Source organism: Prionailurus viverrinus, chromosome E2, assembly GCF_022837055.1.
Source record: "Prionailurus viverrinus isolate Anna chromosome E2, UM_Priviv_1.0, whole genome shotgun sequence".
Taxonomy (NCBI): Eukaryota; Metazoa; Chordata; class Mammalia; order Carnivora; family Felidae; genus Prionailurus; species Prionailurus viverrinus.
The window spans coordinates 52,290,409-52,308,045 of NC_062575.1; the positions used below are offsets into that span (position 1 = coordinate 52,290,409).

The 17,637-nt window shown below is 55.4% G+C and overlaps 1 protein-coding gene across 1 annotated transcript; it reads right to left on the bottom strand.

Annotated features, from left to right (window-relative positions):
- Nucleotides 1-1,190: 1,190 nt before the first annotated feature.
- DACT3 (dishevelled binding antagonist of beta catenin 3) lies at nucleotides 1,191-11,226 on the bottom strand. The gene is made up of 4 exons (XM_047837232.1): nucleotides 10,919-11,226; nucleotides 4,775-4,871; nucleotides 4,482-4,634; nucleotides 1,191-3,469 (listed from the first exon to the last, which is right to left on the bottom strand). The coding sequence occupies exons 1-4, from the start codon at nucleotides 11,165-11,167 to the stop codon at nucleotides 2,073-2,075; spliced, it is 1,896 nt and encodes a 631-aa protein (XP_047693188.1). The 5' UTR covers nucleotides 11,168-11,226; the 3' UTR covers nucleotides 1,191-2,072.
- Between the last annotated feature and the right edge of the window lie 6,411 nt (nucleotides 11,227-17,637).

Here is a 17,637-nt window from a genome sequence, read left to right on the forward strand (position 1 = left end):
GAGCATGCACCTCTTGATCTTGGAGTTGTAAGTTCAAGCCTCACGTGGGGCGTAGAGATTAATTAAAAATAAAATCTTAGAGCGCCTGGGTGGTGCAGTGGGTTAAGCATCCGACTTCTGCTCAGGTCATGATCTCAGAGTTTGTGAGTTCCAGCCCCATTTTGGGTGAGCTCGAGCCCTGCTTCAGGTGAGCTTGAGCCCCACTTTGGGCTCCACACTCTCTCTCTTTCCCTCTCTCTCTGCCCCTTGCTCACTCACACACTGTCTCTCAAAAAAAAAATTAAAAATAATAAAATAAATAAAAGCTTTAAAAAACAATCATTATACAACTATAGGAAAATGTCATCTAAATTGAGATGAAATGGACAATTTCCTAGACGAATACAACTTAGTAAAACTGACACAGGAAGAAATAGAAAAGTTAAATAGTACCATAACCATCAAAGAAACCGATTTGTTTTTTGTTTTGGTTTTTTTTGTGTGTTTTGTTTTTTTTTTTTTTTTTTTGAGAGAGAGAGAAAGAGAGAGAGAGAATCCCAAGCAGGCTCCAGGCTCAGCATGAAGCCCAACGCAGGACTCTATCTCAGGACCCTAGGATCATGACCTGAGCCAAAATTAAGAGTTGGACGCTCAACCGACTGAGCCACCCGGGTGCCCCCCCCCCCAATATCTAATTCTTAATTAAAATCCTTCCCATAAAGAAATCTTTGGACACAGATGACTTAACACCACCAAATGAAAATAATAATAATAATAATAATAGAATAAAAGTGATAAATAATGCAAATATATGGTTCAATTTATATATGTATATATGTACATATACATGGTATATATGTATAATATAGTTATATATTTATATAGTTACTTAAATTCACATATGTATGCAAACACATAAAGGGAAACATTCAAGGATACACATCAAACTGACTATGATGACTCTTGAGAAAAGAAATTTGGGTTGGCCCTTCACTTACATTTTTATGAAACCATGTTTGCGACCAAACGCAACTCAATCAAAGGTCAGATTCATTGTGGTAAAACAGCCCCATGGTAGGAAAATCAGGTTGAGACCCACCCTGAGATCTGCCACCTGGCTCTAGACCCCTATGTTCAAAGCAAATAGTAGTTGCTCACTAAACGTGAGTCCAAAGGAAAGCCATTTTACCACAGAAGGAGAGTCCACCACGTATGGAACAGTGTGCATTTATTTACAAAGAGGTTAGAGAAACACAGAATCTGGCCCCCCTGTGCACTGGGGAGTCACCATCGTCATAATAAATACAGTAATTTTAAAAAAGAAAAAAAAATACTGGATTGGAACAGCTGAGGGTCATCCTGGGCTCTCCCCACTCCCTTTGGGAGGGGGGAGAAAAGGGGGGGCATGAGATAGAAACCATCTTCCTTCCCCTCTTCTACCTCCTAATCCTCCATAACTGTCCCGGGATAGAGGCGAAAGAGTCCATCTTTCCAGGTGCTACCACCTCCTAACTGACCCTCAAAACCCCAAAGTCAGTGGTCCTTCCTTTCCCAGGGCACTCTGCAGGCACCACCCGGGTCAGACACAGCGTCTCTGACCACGGTGCCAAGGGGATAGCTTAAGAATCCAGGGACATGGATGGGGGCACTTTGTGAATGGGGGAGGGGCGGGGAGACACCAGATCTGGCCATGGAAAGGAGGAGCAAGAGGGCTCAGTGACAGTGGTGAACGGGAACAAACGGACTAAGTGTCTAAACTAAAATGGGGAAATTCGAACTGAATTACCCCTTCCGCATACCATATTACACCCATAGTACAGATGAGGAAAGTGAGGCCCAGACAAAGGGAACTTTCTTGCCCAAGGGCTGCAGAGCCAGCAGCTGAACTGGGTCAAACAGGGCTCCTCCCCCATTCCTCCCTACGGTGGAGGGGGAGCCTTTTCAACCAAGACTGCAGTGGATGGGGGCAGTGAGGAAGGGTCTTTGGAAGCAGAGAAAATGGTGGTCTTTGGAAGGGAGGTATGGAAGGGTCAGTGATTGGGAGTGTGGTGGTGCAGAGGCCATGAAGGGGGAGCCCGAGCAAACCCCCAAACTCACACTGTAGTCATGACCTTGAGTGAACCCGAACGGAAACGCAGTATCTTTTTCTTGAGCGCGTGGGAAGCCTTGATCTTCACAAACACTTTGGCGGGGCCCGCGGGGGCCCCTCCACCTGCACCACCCCCTGCCCCAGAGGCTGCGGTGGCTGCCACCAGCTGCTGCGGCCACACCAGGCCACCGCTGCCGTCTGAGTCGCTGGATGCGGAGCTGAAGGCAGGCGACTCCCCCTCGCTGGCGCTCGATTCACTCTCCCCATAGCCGCCGCCGACGCCGCTGGTGGGACCCCGGCGTCCAAGGGGCCCCAGGCGCCCCGCAGAGCACTCAGAGTCGCTGCCCGCGCAGCCATAGAGAAGACGGCGCTGCGGAGCCGACGGGGATGGGCCGGGCCCCGGGCCGCGGGCTGTCGGGGCTCGGGGACGGCCGCGGCGTCCGTCCGCAGCGTCGATCTCCGCCGTGGAGCGCCAGCGGCGGCAGGACCCCGCGGCCTGCGCCGCGAGTGTGGGCGCAGGGCCGCGACGGGGCCTCGGCGGCCGGGGCTCTTCCCGTTCGGCCGTGGGGTACTTGGGGGGCCCCGGAGGCACCGCGGCCGCGCGGCCCAACAGGCTGGTCTCAGACTGGGAGCGCGCGGCCTTGCGAGCCCTGGGCGAGCCCCGGCGGCCCGAGGCCTCCGTCACGCGTCCGCGGCGGCCGGCGGCCCGGGGACGCTCCCGGGGTGGGGACTGCTCCACGCTGCGGCCACGGGTCAGTGGTGGCGCTTTGCGGCGCGCCGCGCGGCCGGGGAGGCCGCGGGTGGCGGCCTGCGCGCCCGGGATGTACTGCGCCTTCACCAGGCGACCCTCGGCCGGGCTGTCGGGGGGCGAGGGAGCGGCGGGCGGCGCGGCGGGCTCGGGCGCCGTCTCCGACTCCCACGGCGAGGCCCAGGCGCGCCCCAAAGGCGCCGGGCTGGCGGGACGGCCCCCCGCGCGCTCCACTGGGGGCTCGGGCGCGGGCCGCGCGCCTCCGGGGGGCGGGGACACGTCGGGCGGCCTCTGGCGCACGCTGTTCTGGCGCCGCGGGCCCCCGTCCGCGCCCCCGGGACTGGTCCGGGGCTGGCCCGCCCCCCGGCGGCGGCGCCTGCGCAGGAGCGCCGAGATGTAGCCGTCCAGGGGCCGCCCCGTGCCGGGGGCGTCCGGCGAGTCCGCAGGAGGCCGGACGCAGGGCCGCGGGCTGCGCAACGCCACGGCGTGCAGGGGGCTGGGCGTCAGGAAGGGCCCCGCGCGGGCCCGCCGCTCCGCGGAGGAGCAGGCCTCCGGGCCCGCGGAGCCCGCTGCCGTCGGGTAGGGCGCCGAGTACGATCGCGGCACGGCTGCCCGAGCGCTCACCGCCTCTGGAGCGCTAGGACTGGCGTCTCCTGGGGAGGGAGGCAAAAAAAAAAAAAAAAAAAAAAAAAAAAAAGGAAGAGAGTGGAGAGACTCTCGAAGCCCCTTCTAAGGTGAGCCTAGGAGGGTCAAGTTGCCTACCCCTCCTCCTCCACTGTCATCACAAACCCTGCTCTCTCTCCCCCCCCCCCTCCTTCCCTCATACCAGGTTCATAACCAAATCTTCACAAGACCCTGAATGGTCTGTCCCGCCCCTGCCTTTCTGACCTCCATCTCTGACGCCTCTCCTCTGTAATTTTAGGTCTCCGGCTACATTGGCTTCCTGGTTGCACCTGCCAGTCACGTTCCAGCCTCACGGCCTTTGCACTTTCTGTTCCCGCTACCTGGAACACTCTTCCCTGAGGATATCTGTTTGGCCCACTGCCTCACTTATTTTAGGACGCCACTCAAATGTCACAGTCTCAGTGACCTCTTCCCCGGGGCCGCGTCTTCTAAAATGGCAACTTCCTCGCCGATTCCAAAGAGGACGACCTCCCTGGTCCCCTTCCCCTAACTTTCTTCTCTGTCTGTCTATATCTGACTTATCTTGTTTATTATCTGTCTCTCCCACTGGAAAGTCAGCTTCTTGAGGACAGGGGTCTTCCCCCACCCCCACCCCCCACCCCCGCCACGACTGCATCCCTCACCACTAGGATAGGGCTACGGCGGCACATAGTAGGGGCTCAGAAACTTACTTGCATAAATGGACAACAGCAGTTCCTGTTTCCCGAGTGGCTACTGTGGGTGCCAAGTCTAATAGCAATTAGGGCTGAGGCTCCCTGAATATGCAAAACTTCCCTACGACGTAGGTGCTGTTATCAATCCCACTTTAACCGAGGGAGACACGGAGGCCCCGAAAGAAGCAACAGGCTCAAAATCACACGAAAGGGGAATGTCGCAGCCAGAATTCGAATCCAGGTCAGTCTGACTCAGAAGCTTGGGCTCAAAACCACTCTCCTACTGTCCATTCCCTGGTTCTCAGGGCCCCAACCCCACCCACCTTACCTAGGGACTTGGGCCTCTCGCTGGCATAGATGCCCCGGGGTTCAGCGGGACCCAGGCGTCCATAGGAGCCAGATCCAGAGAAGCCACTGTCCCCACAGAAGGTAGAGGGTGGTGAGTCTGGACCCCCCGTGGAACTGGGGTCTTCATAGAAGCCTGGATTCCAAGGAGAAGAGGAGAGGTCATCAGGGGCCTGGGCGGGGAAGCCCGGGGTGGGGGAAGGAAGAGACCAAGAGGCAGCCTGAGAGGTAGGGGCAGGAGGAAAGATGGGGGTATCCCAGGCACGCCCTGTTTACCTGAGCTGCGCCCGCTCTCCTGTTCCAGGCCCCCAGACTCCAGGCTCAGATCTCCCAGCTGCTGGCCCAGGTCCCAGATGAGCCCAGGCAAGGCCTCCTGAGGGCATGAGGAAAGCAGATTGGTCAGAATGCGCCCCCCAACCTCTGCCAAGGAGCCCCCCACATCTTCCCAGACCATGGGTAGGGTTTCACTTTGACAATGAGGCTCTGATTTCGGAAGGGTAAAAGCACCCAAGCCCCAGGATCTCCCCCCTCAAGTTGTCTGTCCCTTCAGCCCAATAGAAGTCCTTCCGATGGTCTAACTCAAGTCCTTCGTGCCGCAGCGACATCACCATCTCTCGGGTGTGCTAAGCTTCAGGAGGCCCCACCCCTGCTCCCTCTCTATCAGGTGTTCCCTCCATTTGTGCTCGTGGCCCCTTAACACCTATTAGGATGTCCCTCTTCGAGCCTCAGCTCAGGTGGTCCAGCTGGAAGGGCAATTCGCTGCTACCTAGCAGATCCCTTGGCCATGGGGTCCACCTTCTCCAGTCCTTGACCTTCTCTTCTTTTTTTTTTTTTTTTAATTTTTTTTTTCAACGTTTATTTATTTTTGGGACAGAGAGAGACAGAGCATGAACGGGGGAGGGGCAGAGAGAGAGGGAGACACAGAATCCGAAACAGGCTCCAGGCTCCGAGCCATCAGCCCAGAGCCCGACGCGGGGCTCGAACTCACGGACCGCGAGATCGTGACCTGGCTGAAGTCGGACGCTTAACCAACTGCGCCACCCAGGTGCCCCCTTGACCTTCTCTTCTTGGATGCTCCCGTCTCCCCCCACCGCCCCTTATCGGCAGCAGAAAGTCCTTCTGCAAGGCTTCCTTAAGTCCTTCCTGCTGCAGACCGATTCTTTCCCTCATATGGATACAATAGGCAGACCACGACTCATGCTAAGTCCTTTGCTCCTTCTCTTGGGAAGAACCACTCCCCCGCCCCCCAACACCTACTGGCAAGTCCTTCTGTGAGTCTAGCCTTAGTGGGTACTACAGCAACAAGCCCCAGCAGGTTCCCTTGCCTGGGGGACGGCATCTTCCTCCTGCCCTTGCTTCATTCCTACCCAGAAGCCTCACCCCCCTCCTACCCTCCCCCCCCCCCCCCCCCCGTGTCTCCCATCGCCCCTCATCCCCAGGAGAAATTTCTGTTGAGTCTATCCCGGATCCTTCTTGCTGCAGGAAATGACCATTTCTTATCAGGGATGAATGAATGAAGGTGAAAACCCTTTTAGCGGAGCGGCGGTCATTAGCGAAGGGGGTGGGGCTGAAACAACACAGATGGGGCCTCTGAGACTCTAGGGCTTAACCCCATTTTGGAAAACAGATCCAGGAAGAGTCCCACATGGGTCTGGGTGAGGCCAGAGGTGGCGGCAGCCGCGGGCCGACGGTTGACCCTCAGACAAAAGCGGCTTGTCTGGACGGCGGGCGGGAGGCAGGGAGGGGGGAGGAGCTGGGAGGCCAGGCGCCCAGCCCTGCCTATTTAGGGCAGAAAGACGGGCCGGCTCCCCCGCAGACGCCCCCCCTCCCTCCCCCAGCTTCCTACTCCAGCGGCCGCTCTCCTGGGCTCCCCCCTCCCGTCCTCACCCCTCCCTCCCCCGCCCCCAGAACAGAAGCCCCCTTCTGGGCTTGTTTATAGGAGCAAAGTCAACAAATCGGTCCACTTTGGGCTCCTGCCCTGGGCCGTGCAGAGATGCTCAGGGTGGCGTCATCTTTGAGCAGAACCCAAGAGGGCAGCCCAACTGTGTCGTATCAGGGGTGGCTAGAAGCGTTCCCTGAGCGCCCACGTACCCCACGTCATGTCCCCCCTACTAATCGCCCCCTTGCTCACTCTGCCGTAGCCTCGTAGCCACACTGGCCTCCTTGCTGTTCCCCCCCCCCCTCCCCAGCACGCCTTGCGCCTGGCCAGCTCCTACCTCTGTAAGATGTGTTTCCCCTGAATTTCCCCCTGGCTCCCTCCCTTGCTCGGTTCAGATCTTCGCTTCACAGGATCCCTCCTCTGACCAGTCTTTCCAAAATAGCTCCCCAGTCATTCTGCACCCTGTTGCCCTGCTTTCATTCCCCACCCCCACCCCCACCCCCACATGACCTCCTGGCTCAGAATGATACATTGGGTTGTCATTTGTTTTTTGTCTGCTCACTAAATGTCGTTCCTGGAAGGCAGAGCGTTTTGTCTGCTTTGTTGGCCCCAGCGTCCTTCCCCCACTTCCCCCCCCCCCACACACCCCCCAAGCCCAGTGCATAGCACAGTGCCTGGCACAGAGTAGGCGCTCAGGAGATGTTTGCTGAAGGGATGAACGTATACAGCAGAATACTATGCAGCTGTCAAAACGGAAGGAGGCCATATGTGTATACAGGCATCACTCACATAGAGCTTCCAGGCGGAAAAGGAAAGGGCATAGCACCAGCGTGAGTCAGAATTACCTGAAGGGCATTGTTCACGCCTAAATTACTGGGTCCCGCCTCCAGAGCTTCCAGAGCTTCCAGGCTGGAGCCCCATTTGCATATCTTGCAAGTCACCCCCCCCCCATCCTGCTAGTCCAGCGGCCACACCTTGAGAACCACTGGCATTGTCCCCCCCAAGGACCTCACCCAAGAGACTGAAATTTGTGAGAAAGCAAAGCATCGGGCGCCTGGGTGGCTCAGTCGGTTAAGCATCCGACTCTTGATCTTGGCCCAGGTCATGATCTTACGGTTTGTGAGTTCGAGCCATGTGTCGGGCTCTCCGGCTGACAGCGCGGAGCCGGCTTGAGATTCTTTCTCTTTCTCTCTCTGCCCCTAACCCATATGCGCGCGCTCTCTCTCTGTAAATAAATTTTTTTTTAATTTTTTTTCTCCGTTTTTTATTTATTTTTGGGACAGAGAGAGACAGAGCATGAACGGGGGAGGGGCAGAGAGAGAGGGAGACACAGAATCAGAAACAGGCTCCAGGCTCTGAGCCATCAGCCCAGAGCCTGACGCGGGGCTCGAACTCACGGACCGCGAGATCGTGACCTGGCTGAAGTCAGACGCTTAACCAACTGCGCCACCCAGGCGCCCCTGTAAATAAATTTTTAAAAAAATTTTTAGTACAATAAAAATTAAAAAGCAAAGCAAAACACTACACTTCTTGGTATGTAAGCTGTGGAAGACGTCTGGAGGCTCTCACACCAAGGTGACAACAGTGTCGATTCCGAGGAGACCTGGAACAAGTTACTTCCCCTTTCTGGGCCCTGGTTTCCTCCTCTGCAACATGGCATTCAACTCCCTCTCTTATGGGGTGTCATAAGGATTAAATGAACTAAAATAGCAGTTTCTTTTAAGCTCTTAATAAATGCTAGCTTTGATTATTACACGAAAGCTCTGAATTTCTTTTTCTTTTTTTACTATTTACTTATTTTTGAGAGAGAGAGAGAGAGCACGAGCAGGGGAGGGGCAGACAGAGAGGGAGACAGACACAATCCGAAGCAGGCTCCAGGCTCTGAGCTGTTCAGCACAGAGCCCGACGCGGGGCTCGAACTCACGAACCTGGAGATCGTGACCTGGGCCGAAGTCGGGCGCTCAACCCACTGAGCCACCCAGGCGCCCCCAAAGTGCTGAGTGTCTCAACAAGGAAAATAGAAAGTCGTGTTTCACTCGTGTAATTAAAAATAAAGATGAAAGGATCGATTTGGGAGCTGGGCGGGGTGGGGGGGGGTGGTGAAGTTCTGCCCGTGTCATGTCGGTTCCCAGAAGGAGTTAAGGGGGACAGACAGGAGAGGCCTCCCCTTCCCCCACACCTGGACCCTCCAACAGCACCCTAGTCTACACACTCTCACTGTTTGTAAGTTTGACCCCCATCCCTTCCAGGTGCGAAGCAATGATAACTCTTTAAAAAACCAGAAGGATGTTGGCCTGAATCTAGCTCCCTGGGTACCCACAATGCCCCTCATCTTTTTTCTTTTCTTTCTTTTTTTTTTTTTGCAAACCCTTCTGCCAGGGGACCGTCCGCCATCCAGGGAGGGTTAACATGCATGGGGTTACGACCCCTGGAGACCCCTTTGCCCAAGCATTTCCAGACCTTTGTCCCCACCCCCCCACCCCCCCACTGCTTGTCCAATTCCCTTCATCTCTATTAGGAAGTCCTTCTGCAAGTCTAACTTAAGTCCTTCTTGCTGGAAGGGGACCCTTTCTCTTGGTGGGAGAGAACAGAACCCCCACCCCACCCCCATCCAGGATTCTTGCCTCTTTTCTCTGAATATCCCGCGTCTTCACCTGCACCCCCCACCATTTCTATTAGAAACTAATCAAGCCTGGCTTCAATCTTTGTTGCTTCAAAGGGAGTGTATTCCTGGGGCAGGGGAGGGGGGCACAAGGGGGGGGGGGTGGCGGGAGGGGGAAGTATCCTAAGACAGAGGCTCAGGGATCAGAGGAGGTACCCACACCCTCCTCAGAAGGACCCAGGAACCCCCAACGGCAGAGGAGTTTATATTTAGCGTTTCTCTGTTCCTCCCTCGGTGCCGCTGTCTCTCTCCCGCTGCCTGCCACCGCCTCCTCCCTGACGCTGGGACGGAGCTTTGCCTGGAGAGTGTGGGGGAAAGAGGCCTCTCTACTACCACCTCCGGGGGGGGCGGGGGTTAGGCAGAGGGGCGGAGAAGGGGGGAGACTTAGGGGCAGGGATGGGGAAGCTGAAGGACAGAGAGAGGAGACTGAGGCAGAGAGAGGGCGAGACTGAGGGACAGGAAGGAAGGACACAGCCTGCCCATCCCCGGGCTTTCTCCCTCTCCTCGTAGGGTGGGAGGTGCCTTCCCAAGCCCAGCCAGCTTAGGGTGGGGGGGGGGGGAGCGGGGTGAAGGCCCCCACAAGGCGTCTCCAACTTTGGGAGGGGGTGGGGCCTCCCACAGCTGTTTCTGTTTCCAGAGAAGAATGTGCAGGGTCCCGCTCCCAGTCGGGGGAGGGGCTGTGCGTGCAGCCCCGGAGTCTGGCTGCAGACCCCCTCCCCATTCCCCATCTGGGGCGGGGGCAATGGAGGTCAGCAGCAGGGAGAGCCCCCTCCCCCGCCACCCCGGCTCAGGTTTCCCCAAACGGGAAGCTCTGACCACACACAGGCTTGGGGATGGGATCTGCAAGGGGAGAGCCAGGGTCTGGGGCCTGGCAGGCTGGGGGGGGGGGGGGGGGGGAGAAGGGGAAGAGAGAGGTGGGGACAGGGACTTGGGGCCGGAACAGAGAGGTGCAGAAATGCAAGGGAAGCCTGGGGAGACAGAGATAGACACAGAGGGTTAAGAAAGATAGAAACAGACACTGAAAGTCACAGGGATGTGGCAATAGGGAGAGAGAGTGAGGGGAATCCAGGAAGAGGTCAGGAGAATGAACAAATGACAGAGAAGGAGAGAGGGGTGGTGCTCCTTAAGTCCTTCTGGAGACCTCTGCCTCATTTTCCACCATGAGAGCACTCGGGGAGTTCAGAAGTCGGGCCCCCACGCTGCCTCAACCTGCCCCTTCTGGGGTTAACCAAGGCTGGGACCAGGTAGGAAAGGAGGGAAAGTGTCACCAGAGAGTAAAGATGACCGCGGGGTCCTCAGGGACTGCAAGCTTCCTCTCAGCAGTGGTCCCTCCCGCAGGAGGCCCGAGGATCCCCTCCCCCCCCCCCACCCCGCCCCCTCCGGAGATCTCCAAGCACATCGGGACTTAGGGAAGATGGAGCCCTGGAAGCGGGGCCAGAGCGGGGCATGTTTGGATCCCGGCTGTGTGACCTTGGGTGAGTCACTTGCCATCTCTGAACCTCAGCTTCTTTCTCTGCAAAATGAGGACTATCACCCTCCTCTCCCCCAGGCTTCAAGAAGACAACGCATACCAAATACTCGGCTCAGGCTTGACACATACTTAGCGCCTAGAAGAATTTTCTTTGGGGAGAGGGTCTGTGCATTTCACGAGGCCCCAGCGGAGGCGATGCAGTTCCCCCCCACCACCACCACCTTCCCCAGTTTGGGGTTGAGGAGGCCAGATCCCGCCCGCCGCCCATACTCCTGGGTCTCCAGCCCCACCCCCTGTCCTCTCCCCCTCCCCCACCGCAACGGGTGTCTGAGCATCCAACCGAGACAGACAGACAGACAGACACACACACACGGGGGCGGAGGGATGGACGGACAGGCGGCCCCTCACCAGCTGCTCCTCCAGGGCCGCTGCGGCCCGGCGCGCCGCCGCCGCATCTTCGTCCTCATCGGCGTCCTCCTCGTCCTCGGCCTCGGCGCCCCCCATTCCGGGCTGGGCCAGCCGCAGCGCCTGCTGCACGCGGTACTCCTGCCTCTCCCGGAGCCAGTGCAACTCGCAGAGCCCGGCCAGGCTGCCCTCCAGCCAGCCCCGCAGCCGGCCCCGCTCGGGGCTCACCGGGAACGAGAAGGCCCGGATCATGGCTGCGGCCCCCCACCCCAGCCCGGCCGGGCCCCACGGCCACCCCTCTCCGGGTCCCACCTCCCCGCCCCAACAGCCCGCCTGCCCGCCCGCCCGCTGGCCCGGCTGTCACCGTCTCATCTGCATAGGCGCCCGCCCATTGGGCCGCCCACCCGCGCCTTATCTGCATGGCCACGCCCCCGGCGACAGAGCAACCGTCGCCTATTGGCTGCTACCCTCCTTTACGAAGCTGCTCGGCGGTGCACCCGCGCCCCCCGACGCGACGCATGCTCGCAGCTTCCTACTCGCTTTGCTTCTGGGCGGCCTCGCCACGCCCCACCGCTTGCCAGCCTTTGGGGCCTGGTCACGCCCCCTCTCGCGTCACAATGAAACAAGTCCGCCCTTGCTTCAATGTCATTGGTCCGTGCCTCCCGGGTCCCGCAGCTGGTTCCGCCCCCTTGCGGGCGAGCTCAGGCTACCATTGGACTGTCCCGCGAGAGGGGAAGGGGTGATCTATAAATAGGGAATGGGTCCACGTGACAGTTTGGCAGCTGTTCCTCTCCCCCCCCACCCCTAGCAACCCTAAGCTGCTGAGGCTGTGCGGGGGGCGGAGAGGGTTATTGAGTCGAGCCCTGATTTTGCCTCCTCTTCCACGAAGCCTTCCCAGACACTCAGCTGTATAACCAGAGGACCAGGCTGGCTAAGACCGGCATCCTCCCATAAAATGATGCTTCTAAGCGGGACCGGCTTCACCGGCGTGTGACCAGCTTAAGAGGGCCCTGTGCTTGGTTTAATATTCGGCTGTTTCTGTCTTGAAATTCTTATTTTTTGAACAAGGGGCTCCGCATTTTCATCTTGCAGCAGGCTTCCCAAATTATGTAGACAGTCTTAACTTCTAATTAAGAGTCTGAGATCGATGACATCCCAAATTCTGGAATTAGAAGACCAGCCTGGGTGGAAGATTCTATAATTCGACCGGAACAGAATCTAAGCGTCTTTTGTCTCCCAGATCGCATGGGATATTGTGTTCACCATTCTACGATTCCAGGAGCCTTTGTTCTCAGCATTCTAAGATGCTCTGTTCTCGACGTTCTGTGGTCCTAAGAGTCTGAGCCTGACTTTCGTTTCCAAGGTTCCCTCTGGCTCCCCTGGCTCCGCGAGCCGGGCTGGCGCCCCCTCAGGCGGCCAGCCTGTGTCACTACGCCGAGTGTGTCCCCCTACAACCTTCAAGATCTAGCTCCAGTGTTCATACCCATTTCTCAGACAGACCTTGACTCCCTAAAGGCCAGGCCCACAAGATCATATGAGAACCTCCCTCTTCTAGGACCCTCCTGCACCAGAATGCATTCTGGTCGTAAGCTGGAGAGGCGGTGGTACTCTTTCAACGTTTATTTATTTTTGGGACAGAGAGAGACAGAGCATGAACGGGGGAGGGGCAGAGAGAGAGGGAGACACAGAATCGGAAACAGGCTCCAGGCTCTGAGCCATCAGCCCAGAGCCTGACGCGGGGCTCGAACTCCCAGACCGCGAGATCGTGACCTGGCTGAAGTCGGACGCTTAACCGACTGCGCCACCCAGGTGCCCCAGAGGCGGTGGTACTCTTGAGAGCTAAGATTCTGGAACCAGACTAAGGGGAGGGGAAGGGCGTGTGACCCCCACCCCTGCCCCTTTCTAGCTGTGTGACTTTGAGAAACTTGGTTAACATCTGTGCCTCGGTCTCCTCATCTGTATGATGGGGGTCATAACATTATCTACCAGATAGAGTCATCCTGAGGATTGAGCAAGATATTTGTCTAGAGCCTTCTATGTAGAAAGAGCCACAGAGGGTCTGATAAATAAGTACGAAATAATCTCGTGAGTCCCAATGAGCTTGGACTTTAGTAGAGGCAAACTATAGTCCATCCCCTCTTGTTTAAGACAGACCTAGACTGTCCTTTAACTGCCTCAATTTTCCAACAGTGGGGAGATGATCGAGATTCGTGATAGGTGGATCTAGGGAGCTCAGTCGCAAACAAGATTTTCTCAGTAGTTAGTGTCTGGGGTGATGTCAGGATTGGTTTTCCATCCCTGCTGTGTGTGCAAAGCCAGTTGAACCATTTCTTGCATAAAATGCTGGATCTGAAACTGATTTAGGATTTGGTCACTGGGCATTCAAAGATGAGTATTCCTAGGAAAATAAATAAAAAAGAGAATTATTAATGGTTGAATAAGGGGGTAAAACCAAGATTTGAGGCCCGAGGGCAGCCAGTTGACAGGGTTGCAAGAAGGAGGTACAGAGAGATCCTTGGTTGATGGAGTCAGAACAGCGGTCACAATTCTGCAGATAACCTCATCGCCCCTCCACCTTTTTGAGTCTGTTTATCTAGAGAGCAGGGGGCATGCACGTGTAGGTAAAGGAGGGGCAGAGAGAGAGAGAGAGAGAGAGAGACAGAGGGAGAGAGAGAGAGAGAGAATCCCAATCAGGCTCTGCACTATCAACGTAGAGCTCGATCTCATGAACCATGAGATCATGAGTTGAGCTGAAATCAAGAGTCAGATGCTCAACCAACTGAGCCACCCAGGCATCCCCACCTCGTTGGCGTCTTGATGATCCCATTGATGATGAGATGTCTGAGGAGTCCCTGGAAATGAACATGCAGCAGAAACTTCCAACTGTAACATACAAGGCCCTCCCTCGGAAGCCCCAGACCTGGGCGCAAAAGTTGCCCAAACATGGGTGGAGGCCCTATTAAATCCTCGGGGCTTACTGCTAAGCATTTGGCTCCTCTGATGCTAATGAGAAAGGGGGTCGCAGTCATCCTAGACCCTGTGTCGGTAGGGTGACTTTCAGCCTTCGCAGGATGTGGCTGGTCTCCTACGTTTGTGGGGAATTCGGTGAGGGGTGGAGAGAAGAAAGAGTGAAGGTTAGACATGAATAGACTGAAGGGGGATTGAAACTCTGAAAAGGGCTCACAGGATTGGCAAGATAACAGAAGCCAGTCCGGCTGGTAGGTCGGTACCAGTCTGCAAAATCCTCACACACAAGGCACGCCTCATGGGGGGCAATCCAAGACTCATGGAAATAATTGTCTCATTTAGCTGAGGGGCTCAGCCAATAAATGCGGATTGAAGATGGGACAGCAAGGAGAAGATGTAGGGACGGGACCGGGGCCATGAAATGAGTCACAAGAGGGGTGACGCTGCTTGTTGCCAAGAGAAATTATGAGCGGCCCCCGTTGACTCGGGGTGGGTAGTGTTTTGATAGCTGGAAAATCTGGGTGAGTGCAGTGGGGAGGTGGTTCCTGCCGTTAGGGTTGTTATGGTCTGAGACTGAGTCCCATGAAGGGGCAGGATGCAAAGGAGCCCAGAAATCCTGACTCATCGATGCTAGGGATAGGGAGAGGTCACTGTCACGACCCGGCGGTGAGTTAGAAGGAGTCTTTGAGGGGTACGTGAGACAAGGCTCAATCTGCCTGCAACCCATCCTATTTCCAAATCAGGTTACATGCTGACGGACTGGGGGATAAGACTTCAACCTATCTTTCTGGGGTCGGGGGAGGGGACACACTTCAACCCATCGCAGCCTCAGAAACCACTGGAGTTGCGTTTTAGTCTTGGGTCGAGATGCCACGAACGATGGGATAAATTCCTCCTGTGGCTACCGTGAGCCTTCGGGTGCGGAAGTCGGGTGCTTGTGGCTTAACGTCGTGGCAATGCGTCCCTAGACACCTCGTGTCTCTGGGGGGTACGTGTTGAGTGTCAGTGAGTGAGCCGAGCGGGGGGATCATCCACATATTGGATTTGGGGGTGGGTGGGTATGGCAAGAGGAACCACACCCCTCAAATGAGCATGCAGGGTCCCCGGAAAGGAAGAGGGGGTTTCCGTGACCTCTTGAGGCACTCCTGTCCCTGTGCATTGTGGACTGTCCCGGGTGAGAACAAAAAGATGGAGAATCTGGATGTAGAGGGAAATGAAAGAATGTGTAGACAGACGAGGCGTTCGTAAGGTAAGCTGGGTGGTGCCGGAAGGGATAGAGAGGCAGAGACAGTGTTCGGATTGGGAACTCGCAGCGACCCAGGGTTGACTCTTATTTATGGCCTACACGTCTTGGCCTAGCCATATGCCAAAGTCTTGAGGGGTTTTTATGGACACGGAGAAAGCCTGTCAGAAGGGGATCCTTGGGGAGACTAAATCTTAACCCTCGAACTTGGTGTCCCTTTTCTTTACAGTCCCTACAAGCACCTCTATCAAGATCAGGGTTGGTAGGGGGCGCCTGGGTGGCTCAGTCGGTTAAGAGTCCGACTTCGGCTCAGGTCATGATCTCGCGGTCCGTGAGTTCGAGCCCCGCTCTCTCGGTCCGTGAGTTCGAGCCCCGCTCTCTCGGTCCGTGAGTTCGAGCCCCGCTCTCTCGGTCCGTGAGTTCGAGCCCCGCTCTCGCGGTCCGTGAGTTCGAGCCCCGCTCTCGCGGTCCGTGAGTTCGAGCCCCGCTCTCGCGGTCCGTGAGTTCGAGCCCCGCTCTCGCGGTCCGTGAGTTTGAGCCCCGCGTCGGGCTCTGTGCTGACAGCTCAGAGCCTGGAGCCTGTTTCAGATTCTGTGTCTCCCTCTCTCTGACCCTCCCCCGTTCGTGCTCTGTCTCTCTCTGTCTCAAAAATAAATAAACATTAAAAAAAAAAAAAAAAAGATCAGGGTTGGTAGTATCCAATGGCCCTGACAGAATGGGCTTTTTTTTTTTTTTTTTTTTTTTTCAAATTCAAGGTGTGGGGCCTTAAGTGACACTGTGTGGCTTTGCTTTGATGTGCCCCGGCATCCTCATGATTGATGTTGGACTAACCTCATGGAATTCTGCAATCAAGGTATTTCTCCAGCTCATGTTACGGGTTTGTTTTTTTTTTTTTAGTTTTTATTTCTTTATTCATTTAAGTAATCTCTACGCCCAACGTGGGCCTTGAACTGACAACCCTGAGATCAAGAATTGCTCTCGATGCTCTTTGGACTGAGCCAGCCAGGCGTCCCTCACATCATGTTTTTGATCGTCTCTCTAATTTCTGGCCTCAAACTTAACAAAACTAGTGGCCAAGATCGAAGCAGTGGGATTATCCAGGATCAGGCCTGAGTAGGCATTCTGTATATTTCCCAATGTGGGTTTGTCATTGGGGACGGATTTGTCTATCTGTTGTCTACCCTCCTGGGCCTTGGACCAATCAGTTTTATTTTTATTAAAAAAAATTTTTTTTAATGTTTATTTATTTTTGAGACAGAGAGAGACAGAGCATGAATGGGGGAGGGTCAAAGAGAAAGAGACACAGAATCTGAAACAGGCTCCAGGCTCTGAGCTGTCAGCACAGAGCCCGATGCGGGGCTTGAACTCCCAGACTGCGAGATCATGACCTGAGCCGAAGTCGGCTGCTTGTTTAACCGACTGAGCCACCCAGGCGCCCCGGACCAATCAGTTTTAGAGGGAGAAGCATTCAAGATGGAATCCAAGAGACACTCTCCAATATTATCAGCTCGAATTATGCCTCAAAGGTATTCTCATTTATCTGGAGATCCTCATTGAGATTCATCTGAACTTCTTTTTTTTTTTTTTTTTTAAGTTTCTATTTATTTTGAGAGAAAGTGTGTGTGAGTGGGGGAGGGGTGGAGACAGAAGGAGAGAATCCCGAGCAGACTTCATGCTGTCAGCACGGAGCCTGAGGCGGGGCTCGAACCTAGGAGCCATGAGATCATGACCTGACCCAGAATCAAGAGTCAGGCACTTAGCCAACTGAGCCACCCAGATGCCCCCCTCATCTGAGTTTTTTTTTTTATTTTTTAAATGTTTCATTTATTTTTGAGAAAGAGACAGAGTATGAGTGGGGGAGGGACAGAGAGAGAAAGAGAGAGACACAGAATCCAAAGCAGGCTCCAGGCTCTGAGCTGTCGGCACGGAGCCTGATGTGGGGGCTCGAACTTGTGAACTGCGAGATCATGACCTGAGCTGAAGCCGGACGCTTAACTGACTGAACCACCCAGGTGCCCAATGAACTTCTTTAAATCAAAGAGCTGTCGCTCTGGATTATCAACAGTAGCCAAACTATGGAAAGAGTCCAAATGTCCATTGATGGATGAAGAGAAGAGAGGGAAACAAACCACAAGAGACTCAGCTGCAGAGAACAAATCACGAGTTGACAGAGGGAGGTGGGTGGGAGATGGGCCAGATGGGTGATGGGTACTAATGAGGGCATTTGTGCTGAGCACTGGGTGTTTTATGTAAGGGATGAATCACTGAATTTCTACTCCTGAAACCAATATCGCACTCTATGCTAGCTAAAATTTAAATTAAACAAACAAACAAACAAACAAACAAACTGAGCCTGGATGGCTCAGTCGGTTAAGTGTCTGATTCTTGACTTCGGCTCAGGCCGTGATCTCACAGTTTGTGAGTTCGAGCCCTCATCTGGCTCTACGCTGTCACTGTGGAGTCGCTTCGGATCCTCTGTCACCTGGCTCTCTGCCCCCTCCCACTGGCGCTC